Genomic DNA, 13,434 nt, shown 5'->3' with positions numbered 1-13,434 from the left:
CAGCCTGGGTGTACCACCTCCCGACTTCCCGGGGCCACCGGCTTAGACTGGTTCCCAACCTCCAATGTGGAAATTCATTCCCCAGGTCCCCACACCCTCTGGGGTCTGCTCTCTGCCTGCAATGGATGGGCAATGGATCTACTTTACCAAACTATTAATGTGCTATTAATATGCTACCCTCTCTGGAGACATAATGCCCAGGTGACACATACAGTAAGAGGCAGGAAACCTCCAAGGGAACAAGCGAGCGAGTGTGATGGAGGAACTCCAGCCCTCAGGCAGCCCAGGGGCAAGGGGTGTGGGGGGAGGGCACGTCCTCCCCGCTCCCCTTGCCTCCAAGACCCCAGGCCTCCCCGCCACTCATCTCCTCTGGGCTGGCCCTACACCAGAACTTTGCAGCCTGTGGGACTGCTTTGGCCTACAGTGAATCCCCCTTCCCTGAGTTCATGGGGGCCCTCAGTCATTCCCCAGGCCTCAGCCTTAGCTGTGCATCCCCACACATGCCCGGGGGAGCCCACAGTGTACTCAACGATGCACACACTGCAGTCCCACGGGGGTGCTGCGGCACCCAGGATGGGGAAGAAGAGTTCTCTGTGGGTGGGTGTCTCTCAGATCACCCCCCGCCACCCATGCCCCAGCACACGTGGGGAGACCGAGGAGAAGGTAGGGTGTAGGCAGAATGTAACGTGTCTCCCCCACCAGCCAACCGACCATCCCCTACTCCGCTGCTTCATTCATCCTTTCAACCACGCTCACTATGCACCCACCAGGCGCCAAGCCCTGCCCGGGGCTCTGGGGAGGCGGCAGCGAAGCAGACAGACAGGCCGAGCCCCAGGAGTCGAGGGAGGAAGATACTCACAGCTCCGTGGACCTGGACAGGATGGCCGACACGGTGAGCAGGACGCATCCGTGGGGGCCCGCTTCAAACTGGGAAGAGGAGAAGGGAGTGAGCCCCCATCAGGTCTGCTCCCCGCTCCTCTCCCCTCCTCGCAGGCCACACCCTAGGGAGCAGCCTGACCCTGAGCCAGCTGCCTCCAGCCGGGTCCCAGAGGATGGCAGGTGGCCCCAATGGCAGACCCCACGCAGGTCTCACCAACCAGATGCTCTAAAGGATGGGGAGCACACCAGCCTGAGTGACCCTGGGAGCAGACACAGTGCCCACCAAGGGGCACGCACGCGACTGCTGAGTCCTGGAAGCTCACAGCAGCAGGCAGGGCAGGTGCCTTTCAAGTGCAAGTGTCTCGTGCACATCATCCCACTAAAACTCTCACAGGCTCACAGGAGAAGCACTTATTGCTGCCCTCTGCCATGCAAAGGCCCTGGGGCTCAGAAGTTGAGCGACTGGCCCGAGGTCCCCCAGCTGGTAAGAGGCCCAGTGGGATTCCTGGGGCTCCTCCTGATTGCACATTCCTTCCTTTGAGGAACTGTGCTGTGCTGAGAGCCCAGAGAGCAGGTTTGGAGCACAGTCGGGTCGGAGGGCATAGTGAGGTGAGCAAGGGCAGATCCTGTCTCTTTAAAATTTTTCATATTTTATCCATCATGGATTTTTTTGGATGGATACTTTTTAAATATTGCATTAAACTATTATTTATGCTGATTACTGAGGTTTTCCATACGCCCCTTGAATTTTGCGCCCAAGGCGAGCACCTCGCTCGTCTCCCCCTGGTCCAGACCCCAGTGTGGAGCCCAGAGCCTGGAGCCTGGCTGCCTGGGTTTAAGTCCTGGCTCTACCACTCCCACAGGGACATTTCTTAACTTCTCTGTCCCCAGTCTTCTCATCTGTCAAACAAGGACAATAATAATAGGACCCACCTACCCTCCTCAGGTTGTTGTGAAGATTAAGTGAGAGCATCCTTGTACAGCCCTTAGAACAGGGCCCAGCACCCGTGTTAGCTGTCAGTATGCTGGCTCCTCACCGCCTACCTGTTCAGCGAGCCCAGCAGGCCACAGCCTAGTGGGATGGACTATGTCACTTTCACTCCCTGGAGAAATGCCATCCCCCAACTGCAAATCAGTGTGAAGACCTTACTCATCCCTTTTTGGAGATGATACCACTTCTTGTGAACTGCTGTTAAGGATGCTGCCTATTAAAATAGCCCATGTTGAAAAAATATTTGCAAGTCATATATCTGACAAAGGCTTAATATCCATAATATATAAAGAACTCTCGCAACTCAACAACAAAACATCAAACAACCCAATCAAAAAATGGGCAGGAGACATGAACAGACATTTCTCCAAAGAAGATATACTGATGGCCAATAGGCACATGAAAAGATGCTCATCATCGCTGATCATCAGGGAAATGCAAATCAAAACTACACTGAGATATCACCTTACACCCATTAGAATGACAAAAATATCTAAAACAAACAGTAACAAATGGTGGAGAGGTTGCGGAGAAAAAGGAACCCTCATACACTGCTGGTGGGAATGCAAACTGGTGCAGCCACTATGGAAAACAGTATGGAGATTCCTCAAAAAATTAAAAATAGAACTACCATACGATCCAGCCATCCCACTACTGGGTATTTATCCAAAGAGCTTGAAGTCAGCAATCCCAAAAGTACTATGCACCCCAATGTTCATTGGAGCATTATTTACAATAGCCAAGACGTGGAAGCAACCTAAGTGCCCAGCAACAGATGAATGGATAAAGAAGATGTGGTACATATATACAATGGAATACTACTCAGCTGTAAAACAGAACAAAATCATTCCATTTGCAGTAACATGGATGGACCTTGAGGGAATTATGTTAAGTGAAATAAGCCAGTTAGAGAAGGATAATCTGTGTATGACTCCACTCATATGAGGAATTTAAAATTATGGACTAAGAACAGTTTAGTGGATACCAGGGGAAAGGTGGGGTGGGGGGTGGGCACAAAGGGTGAAGTGGTGCACCTACAACATGACTGACAAACATTAATGTACAACTGAAATTTCACAAGATTGTAACCTATCATTAACTCAATTAAAAAAAAATAGCCCATGTTCCTTATGTGTGATCAGTTTCTTTTTGTGCATAAAACCAGGAAAAAAAGCTCACTTTCCTAGAACAATGAGAATAATATAACTTATCATGTTTCCATGTTTGCCGTGGCTGCCGGGAAGCTCAGAGACCAAATACAGTATTCAACTGTGGTAACTATTTCAGCTCAAGCTTCTGATAAAATTATCTTTTCTTTTCCTCAAAATTATTTTCATCCAGTAATTCAATTAGTCAGTCACTCAAAAAAAAAATTACTGAGTGAAATTTCTGTGCCAAGAGGATGCTCCTTGCTAAGGCTATACTTGTGAACAAGGTGGACATGGATCCGCCTTCACGGGGAGTAACTCAGTGAAGAAAGAACAATAAGCACCTTGAAAAGGGTGAGGAAGCTCTGCTCTGATGGGAAACACACAAGAAGGGCCTTCAACAGACTTGGGGTATAGGGAGGAAGGGGTATCATGAAAGGCTTTCTGGAGGAAGTGGTGTCTAAATAGAAACCCAAGGGACATGGAGGAATCAGAAGAGAAAGGAACACTATTGCAGATAAGACAAAAGGCATGTGCAAAGGCCCAGAGGCAAGCGAGGGCAAGTTTACTATGGTTGAACACAGAAGAGCCCTGAGCTATGTCATTTTTTGTAAGCAACTTCAAATCTTTTTTTGGAAGTAGAAATGGAATGAATGAATCAACCACAAGCTTCCATCAACCTTAGCTTAATTCTGTGATCTCAGGCTAGGCACTTCACTTCTGTGGTCCTCAGTTTCCCCATTTGTAAAACAAGGTTAATGAATACCTACTTTGCATATTTCATGGGCTCCATGTCTGTAGAAGTGCTCTGATAACTGCAAAGAGTAATGCTGATGTCCCTGCACAGGGGGACATTGGCCCAGGAGGACCTGAGCCACCAGCACCCTTGTCACAGCTCCACTACACACCTGCATGTCACCCTAGGGAGTGGCAAAGCTCTCTTAGTCTCAGCTTCCTCTTCTGGACTTTCATCTCACCTTGGGGAAGTCACGGACTTGCATGTCGCCTTAGGGAAGTCACAAATCTCTCTTAGTCTCAGTTTCCCCTTCTGGAATGCCTACCTGCTTCTGCCATGGACTTGGGCCCTGTCGTGGGGCAGCCAGGCAGTTTCGAGGTCTGCCTCCCCTCTGCCGTGCCTGCAATGCATACCCACTTGCAGGACTGCAATGAAATAAGGGACACGAGCTCTTACATGAGTAAGCTCTAACTCTCTCTGTCAATGTGGAGAATTCTTGTTACTGCTTGGACCAGCATTTCCAGTCCTTGGAGCACCTTCAAGGGGGTCTCACTGCGGGCCCTGGATATGCCCCTGCACGTGGTCTGGTTAGGTGTGACTGCAGACGAGAGGGAAGGAGCCCTGGCCCTTGCAGGAACACAACTGAATGGCACCAATATTCCATTTTGTTTTAAAAAACATTTATTAAAATTATTTCATCAGATTCAAGCTGCCAAGACATGGGAGGCCACAGGGCAAGGCGCCTGCATTGAAAGGCGAGCTCAAGCAGACAACTGGGCAGGAAACCATCGTTAGGGTCTGGAAAAATGTCTGGTGCCGCTTGGGAAGAAGGGGCCATTCTCCGGTGCGGCTGGGGCCCTGGAGAGACCTCAGTCCACGAAGGACCTCCAATCGGAGGCAGGGGCAGGGGCACCCCAGCTCGCGGGGCAGGGGGCCCTCCAGACACCTCGCCCAGAGGGTGAGCGGTAATGAAAACACCGCGAGGAGTCTATTTATTCTGGGCAGAGAAGTTCGGTGTTCATTTCCAGGCCTGGCACGAGGAGCCCCACTTAGGCCCAGGCCATGAAAAATGGATTTGGTAAGAGCAGTGCTGAGGCAGCTCAATGCCTTCCAGCAAAAACATAAATTAAACTGCAGGGGGAAAACATGGCCTTCCAGAAGGAGGCGGGCCGGATATTGACTGCTTGTACCCAGGGACTAAAGTCGGGTAGGCGGGGACCTGCTCTGAGCCCAGAGGCAGGACAGAAGGAAAGCGGCTGCTTCCCCTGGTGGAGGCTCCACCCTTGACCTCTTTCACGGTCTCTATCTTGCTTGGGCTCCACCAAAACCCTGGGGGTACAGGCCCGGAGGATGGAGTCCCCATCTGACAGACAGGATACACAAGGCCTTTGCGCAGAGGGGCCACCTTGGGGCCATGAGTGGGCAGTGATGCAGCCTCAGAATCTGGGGCCTCTGAGAATCACCGCGGGCCCCTCCTTTGCCCCCTAGAAACCTCCCAGGGCACTTCCCTCTCCCGGCCTCGGTGGCTCCACGCTCTGCTTCCCCTGATGTGGGAACACAGGTGCCCCCCAGTCCCCACCTCCTGGTCAGATGGCACTCATGGACGCTATCAGGCTTTGCTCGTCTCTCAGATGCGCTGTTGTATTCTCACAGCTCTCTGGGTGGATTTAATTGTAGGGTCCTCTCTGCGTATTTAGAAAGGCTGGTACTTAGTTTGGAAAACATTCTTTCCCATGTGTTTAAGTTTCTTTTTAAGAACCACGGTTAGACTGTAAAGGGTTAGAAGTACTTAGATAACTGCTCCATCCTCCATTTTCCAGATGAGGCAACTGAGGCCCAGTGACCTACCTGAGGCCACAGGTGACCAAGAAATAGGCCAGAGGAGGTCCCCGGGCCCCTGCTCAGCAGCCCGCTCCCCAGGACACCTTGGCCTGGCCCCTCTCTGACACCAGAGCCCTCCCACACACCTCCCAGACAGGCCAGCAGAGCAGCCAGAGCAGAAGGCAGCATCCTACGTTGGGCATCCAGGCCAGGCGCTGGGCCTCTCCTTGGGCTGAGTCCACCCTGAGGCCCCAGGTCTGGGGGATCAGCACCCCAGTGACCACACACCTGCCTCCCGGGGTCTCAGGGTAGGCCCTGTCTTCCAACACGACAGCATGCCTGCTGTCAGGGCCGGGACCTCCCGCAGTCCTCGGGGAATTGTGCGGGGGAGGGTCTTCTGAGAGCAGGAGTGTCAGGCCTGGTCCCACATCCGGCAAGTTCTCTCACCCTCCAGGCTCACCACCAAATCATCTAACGCCCTCCTGAGGCCTCAAAGTCCCCACGGCCCAGAAGGCCGAAAGGAAGGCCAAGAGGAGGCACGAGAGCATGCATGCCGGCACATGGAGAGAGACGGGCTCGGCCCTCTGCTTGCCTGCACCCCTGACACACAGACGAACTGTCAGCCCTGTAGCCGGGGACTCCAGAGGCCATCAGTCTCATGGCCTCGGCTCACGCTGCACCCTCTCTCTCTAATGCTTCCCTCTCATTCCCAGTCTACAAGCAACCCATCTCATGGTTGCCCGAAATAATGATGACGATGGTGGCCACGGTTTCCACCACAACAGTGAGCAATCACTGAGAACATGGAGCAGGGCACATGGCGCCAGGCCCTCGGCACAGCACTCTGAGGTGGGCCTTTATTATCACTCGCATTTCACAGGTGAGGAAACTGAGGCACAAAGGGATTAAGTAAGTTGCCCAAGGTCACAGAGCTCCTCAGGGGTGTAACATAGAAGCAAACCAAGGCCCATGGCTCCAGAGACTGTGTTCTTTACCCCGGAAGCATTCAACTCCCTCCTCTGCAAAGCCAGCGAGGCTGCAGCCCTACCCTGAGTTCCCTCGGCCCTTTGATGGGGCTGTTCCCAGGCCCCAGCGCATTCCGCCCCATCTCACAGCCAGGAGGGGATGCACAGCTCTCCTCCAGCAGACACGGTGCTCCAGAGGCCCCACCTGGCCTGCCCTGCCTCCTGGGACACCAAACGAGGTCTCCATCAGTGGTGCTCAGACCTCCAACCCAGCCCAGGAATCGAGATTCTAGTCCCCTCTCCAGTTGGTGCTGGACCCCTCACCGGCGAAGGGTTCTTTACTTCCAGAGGGGCTGCTTCCCCTGGGACAGAGAGAAAGCTCTCAATCCACAGGCTGATGGCTGCGTCCCTTCACCAGGCCCCGCTCCAGCCCAGCCCTGCTTTCCCAGCCCCCACTGTGGCAGCACCCTTTGCCTTGTAGTCATGGCCGGCCCTCAAGGATGCGATGGCAGAGACTGGATCCCTTGCTCCCCAAGCCCACTCTTCTCCAGCCTAAATCACCCCGCTGCCCTCGGCCATGGCACCCAGGGCCAGCACCAGCTCCTTCCCAGCCTCTCCACCCCTCACCCCACCAGAAGGGGATGTGGGGGGGACAACTCCCGTTCACCAGCATCTCTTCCACAAAGAAAGTAGAAGGCTTACCAATGCACATCCCACAAAATAGATCACTGTTCATACCTGATGGATGCTCTGTTGAAGAAAAGTCACCAGCTCCTCATAGCAGGTCAAACTATGGAGTATGAGCTGGGAAGACAGAAACACACAAGGTGAACAGCCCAAGTCCTGTGGGCGGTGCCCTGTCCTGGCTCAGCTTCCGCGGCCCTGGTTTCAGCAGATACAAAATCCCACTTAGGAATGTCCCTGCAGAGCGGCGACCTCAGGACCCTGTTGGGGGTCTCTGGGGTTAAGTCTGTCCTGTGGCAGCACTGGGCCTACCTTTAGAGGCCCCAGGATTGGAGTCATCATGGGACTAAAGCCAAGGAGCCAGCACCGTGCGTGAGTTAGGCTATCTGAGAAGCCCCTGGAGTGGGGGGAGCAAGGGGTACGGGGCGGGTATCCCATCCAAACCGCCATCGCCAGGCCAGTTCCAAGCCCAGCAGGCAGCGTCCTGAGTTCAGTGGGAAGCAGTGGTTACAAGGCTACTTCACTTTCTCAGGTGGGTCAGGAAAAAACACATTTAGAGAAAACATCCAATGGAGTGAGACCCTTCATTAGGATCCCGGGGCCTCGCGTGCCCAAACCTAGGTCAAATGAAACAACCTAGGTAAAACAAAAATGAAGTGAAGAGGAGGCTAATTTATGGAAAATGTCGCTGTTTCTGTATTTTCGCACATCTCTCATTTATTCCCCCTTTCTTCATCTGTCTGAGGTTTAGCTTTGTGGCTGGTGCTCTATCCTATCAAAGCTCTTCTCTACCTTCTAACATCCTCTCCCCTCCAGACCACCCCCCACCACCCTCTCAAAACAATCCCAGAGAGGATGCTGAAGACATACAAAGAGGGACACAGAGAAGGCTGGGGTTGAGCCAAAAGGCTTTATGTACGGACCACAGGGGGAACTTCAGGCTCTGTACAACCTCGACGTGACAGGGCATCCATCAGCCTTTTGGCCATAAAGCCAGTTCTGGCAACAGCCCCTTCACCCCCCACCCCCGCCCTGCCCCAGGTGGAGGGCACTGCTGGTCTGGGATGCAGTTAGGGCTGGCCCATCCCAGCTGAGGAAGGATTTACTTATATGAAAGGAGACCGTTCCCCAACAAAGCCAAGGTTGCGTGATAATTTTCCAGAAAGCCGTACTGTTTCTAAGACTCCATCTGCTTTGTATTTCCCTGTTGGACTGAACTGCTGTGCTCCTGAAGCCCTAAAAAGGAAAGGGAGATGCATGAGGCCTCTGCAGGAAGAGAAGACATGCCCTCGAGCCAGGGCGAAACCACATGCGCTGTTCAGGGAGGACAAATCAAAGGTGGCTCCCGAGGAAAGGAAGTGGCCAAGGGTTTCTTGTTTTTACCCACTTTGAACTCACCCTCTAGGCTGGGTCTACAGAACTCCACTAACAGGAGGGGAAAAAAGGAATGGAGGGCAGCAGACGGAGGGCCCAAGACAGTGAGACCCAAGTCCTGCAGTCGGGAGCCTGCCTCTCACCCACAGCCGACAGGATTCCCAGACTGAGGAATGCTGACTCGCCCTTCATTGTCTGGCATGTGAGGAACCCCGGCCTCCGTCCTCTCTGAGGCTCCTCACCTCGTCAGCATCTGTTCACACAGCACCCTCAGTGTGCAGCCCAGTGAGGCATGGACCACAAGTGGGGGTTGGGTTTGGGGCCCATGGTGCCATTAGCCCGCTGTGTAGCCTGGGAACAGCCACTGCCTCTCTCTGGGCTTCTGTTTCCTGGTCTGTAAAACAGGGAGAAACTGAAGTTTTGCCCCATGTGCTCTCAGGGCTGCCCTGTAGATCCTAATGGCTGGAGTCAGTAAGTTAACTGGAACACCGGTCCCAAGGACAAGCAGCCAATAGGAACAATAACAATAATGATGATAACGCCCAACATCCACATGATACTCAGTATGTGTCAGACATTGTCCTAGGTGCCTCACACTTATCATCTATCATTTATTTATATGGATAAGTGATTTAAACTGATAGATAATATTATCATTTATTATGTACCATTTTATTTATAGACTCATTTAATTCTCACAATCACCCGATTAAGTAATCATCATCCCCATTTTCCAGATGAGTAAGCAGATGAGGCGCAGAGAGGTTGAGTCAATTGTCCAAGGTCACACGCCCAATAAGCAGTGGTGTTGAAGTCAGCCTCTAGACTCCATTCTCTTAAGCACTGTGCTCTACTGACCACTGTGCCCACCAGAGTGTGGCCCTTGGCCCCAAAAGCACCCCCTTTACTAAAGCTTAGCCACATGGCTGGGACGAAGTGATGCTTCCATTCTGAAGGGTCAGGCTGAAGAGCGGGCAAACCATCCGTGTGGACTACAAGGATGGCATCCTCCGTCTGGGGTAGGACAGAGGAAGCAGGGAAAAGCCCCCTCCACCACCGGCCGCTCACCCCTCTGGGTCTCCTCCTCACTGGAACGGGGATCCATGTGACAGAGCAAACGGGAACATGCTCTGGGGACTGGGGAGAGCAGTATAGATCGGCGGGGTGACCAAGTCAACTGAGAGGCTGTTTCGGAGGCCTCCGGATCAGAGAAATACTGAGGAGAGCAGGCTTCCCGGGCCAGAGGTTTTCTGGGGCAGGTGACGTCCCTGAGTTCCCCAAGGAGGAGGCAGGGCAAATCTAACCCCATCCCGAGACGAGCACAGAGCTGTGTGGAGGGCCTGAGCCCTCTCCCAGTGCAGGGCTGCCCACCACAGCAGGCTGACTCTCTGGGCTCGTCCCAGCACAGGGCCCAGGGCAGGGGTCTGAGAGGACACACAGATGTGGTCCCTAACCCCGATGTCCCAGGACAGGAAAGCACACAGCCAGCTTGCCTGCAGCTCTGCCAGCCCGCGGTTGAGCGGCAGCACACAGCCCTCAGAAGCACTTACAGTGTGACCACGGCTCTCTCGTGGCCCCCAGCCCGCCACACAATGTCCGCAATGGCCAGGGCGAGGCAGTGGGTCCTGTGGGCGTTTGAAGGCTGAAGCTGCCTGGGGAGAAAAAAGGGAATGTGTTTACGTCTATGGGGACACCAGCCAGGGATGCCGCAGCCCTGCAGCAGACAGCTGTCCCTTCCTCTGCCACCCAGAGGGGCCCCTGTGGCCTGGGACTCCAGCAGCGTGTGGGAGGAGCGGTCTCCTCACAGGAGAACCCAAGGAAGAGCCTGGAGGGAGGGTTTGGGCGGGGCTGGAGGAGGAGCAGACCAGGAAACCCCACAGGGAGCAAAGGGGACTCCGGAGGCTTGGCCGGGCCTGAGGTGTGCGTCAGACAGGGCCCGGCGTTCTGACAGAGCCCAGGGGGCCAAGCCGACGTGCTTCAGACACTGCTGCCATCCCAAAGAGAGAAAGTCATCCCAGGCAGAGGCACGCCACTGCCCTGCCCCGGGCTCGGCCAGTCCCACGTCTGGGCCCCCAGAGACAATGGCTCCTGCAAGAAGGTGCCCTTCACTCCCACCAGCCGGTAGGAAATGAGACCACAGGTGGGAGGGGAAAGCAGCCTGGTTACCTAGATACAGGGCGTGGGGGTGCGGGAGAGGAAGGATTCAGGATGACCTCCGGGTTGGCTCATGGTGGTACGGCCAACTAAAATGAGGAAGACAGGGTGGGGAGGAGAACTGGGGCAGGCAGCTGGGGGTGCACTGGGACCCCCAGGAGAAGCTGTTGGACACACCGAAGCCCCAGGAGAGCTGTCAGGGCTGAGTATAGGTTTACTAGCCACCAGCATGTGAGGAGTCGGCACTCTGAGAGGCTAAGATTTCCCAGAGAGAAGATGAGAAAGGGAGAGGGGGCGGCCAAGGACGGAGCCCCGGAGAACTCCAGCGTATGGGGGAGGTGGAGGAAGGCAGGAAGAGGCAGAACTGGGGGACAGTGCCGGTCCACAGATTTAGGAGCAAAAGGGCTCTAAGGACGGGCAGTCAGCGGTGTCAAAAATGGCAGAGAGATCTCTTTCGATAAAAACGGTAACAGAGAGGCCCCTGGGGCGTGAAGTGAACGAGAGAGAAGAGGCAACTGGCAAACAGGCTTCTTTCAGTTTCACATTCCCAGGGCCCCTTAGAGCTGAACTTCTGGCCTTCTCCTCTGAAATTTTTCTAAATTCACACAAAAGCAGGCAGAGTGTTTCCCTTCCTAAGAAACAAAAAGGCCTTGATGAAGACCCTGCTGGGGCTCAAAGGAATACAGAGAGGAGTTTCCATGTTTCCAATCACCAAGCTGAGCTGCGGAGGCGGAGAAAGAAAATTGGAGTTTTGCCCCTCCTCTTCAGGGTAGGAAAATGGGAACCAGGAGATCAGGACACAGGTCACCGTGGTAGGCAGCATGCGGTCACCGCCAAGTGCCTGGGTGGCCTGGGACACAGAGCCGGCGGTCTGCACCCAGGCTCTTGTGGTCCAATGACTTTAAAATGGGAGGCGACGTGACACAGCGGTCCCTCAGTTTCCCCATCCATAAGCTGGCGATGACAATACTACCTCCTTCATAATGTTGGGAGCTTTAAACGAGACGATGTTTGTAAGGCCCACAGCCCAGCGCCTGGCACGTGGTGAATGTTCAATAAAGGGGACCTATTACTACTGTCTTCATGGAAACGTCAGGGTCCCACTTGGGCTGTGGCGACGGGAAGGTGAACCCCAACATCTGATGTGAAAGTGACAGCAAGGGCCTGGCACCAGGGATTCCTTCCAACCCAATGAGACAACAACAAGCACTCGACCCCTGGAACCACAACACGGCAGGCTGCCGGGTACTTCTGCAGCCGCGGGAAGCCTTCCATGCTCCTCGAGGAGACGGTTACCATGCCATCACCAAACCGAGCCTCCCGCGCTGTGGGAGCACTGGCCCGGGTCACCGCCAACTATGAAAACAAAGGTGAGGAAACTGGGTTTCAGAAGAGGACAGGCCGAGGACTAGGGGGCCAGGAAAGCAGGGCTTGTCAGACAAAAGAGAAAGCATTGAGTGTTTCTCTCTTTGGACTCAGAACCCAGGAACGTGAACTCCATCATCCCCACACCCCGTTTCCATCCCTTCCAGATGACCACCATGTCCTGTCAATCGCATCCCACCTCCTGAGTACCCACACCCACCCCCTTCCTGCCCCTCTCTGGGACCTGGGTGCCCTGCTCCTCTGCTGAGCTGTTACGGCCAGTGCCTGACAGGCGCTTCCGCTCCATCTGGTCCCTCTCTCTAACCCTCATTGCACATACTCACCAAGGACTGTGCCTACAACACAGATGTGAGCTGGGTACTCCCCAGTTAAGACCCTTACCATGGGTAGGGGTTGTACAAAATTATGCCTGGATTGTACACTCTGCCTAGAACACCTATGCTGGAAAACCTCCAGACGTGGAACTAAGAGGCCACCTTTCAAACACTCACTGCGTTCTACACTAACTGACGGAAGCTGGTAATGCTCGATGGAAAGCTTCTCAGCGTAGCCACAAGTAAGACTTTATAAGCTGACATATCCTGGGTACTCACCATGTGCCAGGCACCATGAGAAGCACTTCACATGCATCATTTCATTAACTGTTAAAACCACCCTATGAAGGAGGTACTATTATTGTCCCCTTTTAAAATGGGGAAACTGAGGCACAGAGACTCAATGATTCACCCAAGGTCACAGTTAGTAAAAACTGGAAAAATTAAAACAGGATTAAGGGAGGAAGGAGAACTTGGAGAGGTGGAACCGCCTGGAGCTCTTGGCTCTAGGAACAAGCATCCCTCTGCCTTCAAGCTTATCTTTCCGGCACCATGCAACACGACCAAGGGCCCTGGCTTCCTCATCTCACAGGCTCTAATACAGACCCCTGAACCTCCGGGTTTCTACACAAACTAAGATGATGTGTGTAAGGTCCACAGCCCAGGTCCATAGTCTACATTCTTTTCACTGGTTTCCATTTAGTAACTCTGCCAGTCTCTCCACCCTTCCCTGGGGCTTCTCTGCATGCTCTTTTGAGATACAACTTTTCAGACAACACAGAGGTAAGGCCTAGGTCACAGGCCTGGGGAAGCCCCTTGCCCTCACTGGCCTTCACCTCCCCACCTGTAAATGCGGGCGCTGGGCCAGATGCTCCTCAGCACCATTCCAGTCCTGCCATTCTGCCATTTAACCAGCCCCAGGGTAGACAGGGCTGAGCGCTCGTGCAGACAAGAGGAAGGGCTGCTGTGTGAATCCCCCAGA

General features: G+C 54.0%; 1 protein-coding gene across 6 annotated transcripts in view; it reads right to left on the bottom strand.

Moving 5' to 3' along the window:
- MINDY4 (MINDY lysine 48 deubiquitinase 4) overlaps positions 1-13,434 on the bottom strand; it is a 114,067-nt gene that overhangs the window by 30,739 nt on the left and 69,894 nt on the right. For all 6 annotated transcript variants that reach the window (XM_070616156.1, XM_070616153.1, XM_070616152.1 and 3 more), the window contains exons 10-13: positions 10,149-10,250; positions 8,397-8,460; positions 7,279-7,344; positions 860-927 (exon numbers count right to left, since the gene is read on the bottom strand). In XM_070616156.1, coding sequence (XP_070472257.1) covers positions 860-927; positions 7,279-7,344; positions 8,397-8,460; positions 10,149-10,250 — 300 coding nt within the window. The remainder of the gene's footprint in view (positions 1-859; positions 928-7,278; positions 7,345-8,396; positions 8,461-10,148; positions 10,251-13,434) is intronic.

The sequence above is a fragment of the Equus przewalskii genome, chromosome 4, assembly GCF_037783145.1.
Source record: "Equus przewalskii isolate Varuska chromosome 4, EquPr2, whole genome shotgun sequence".
Taxonomy (NCBI): Eukaryota; Metazoa; Chordata; class Mammalia; order Perissodactyla; family Equidae; genus Equus; species Equus przewalskii.
This window is presented reverse-complemented; position numbering and strand designations above follow the sequence as displayed.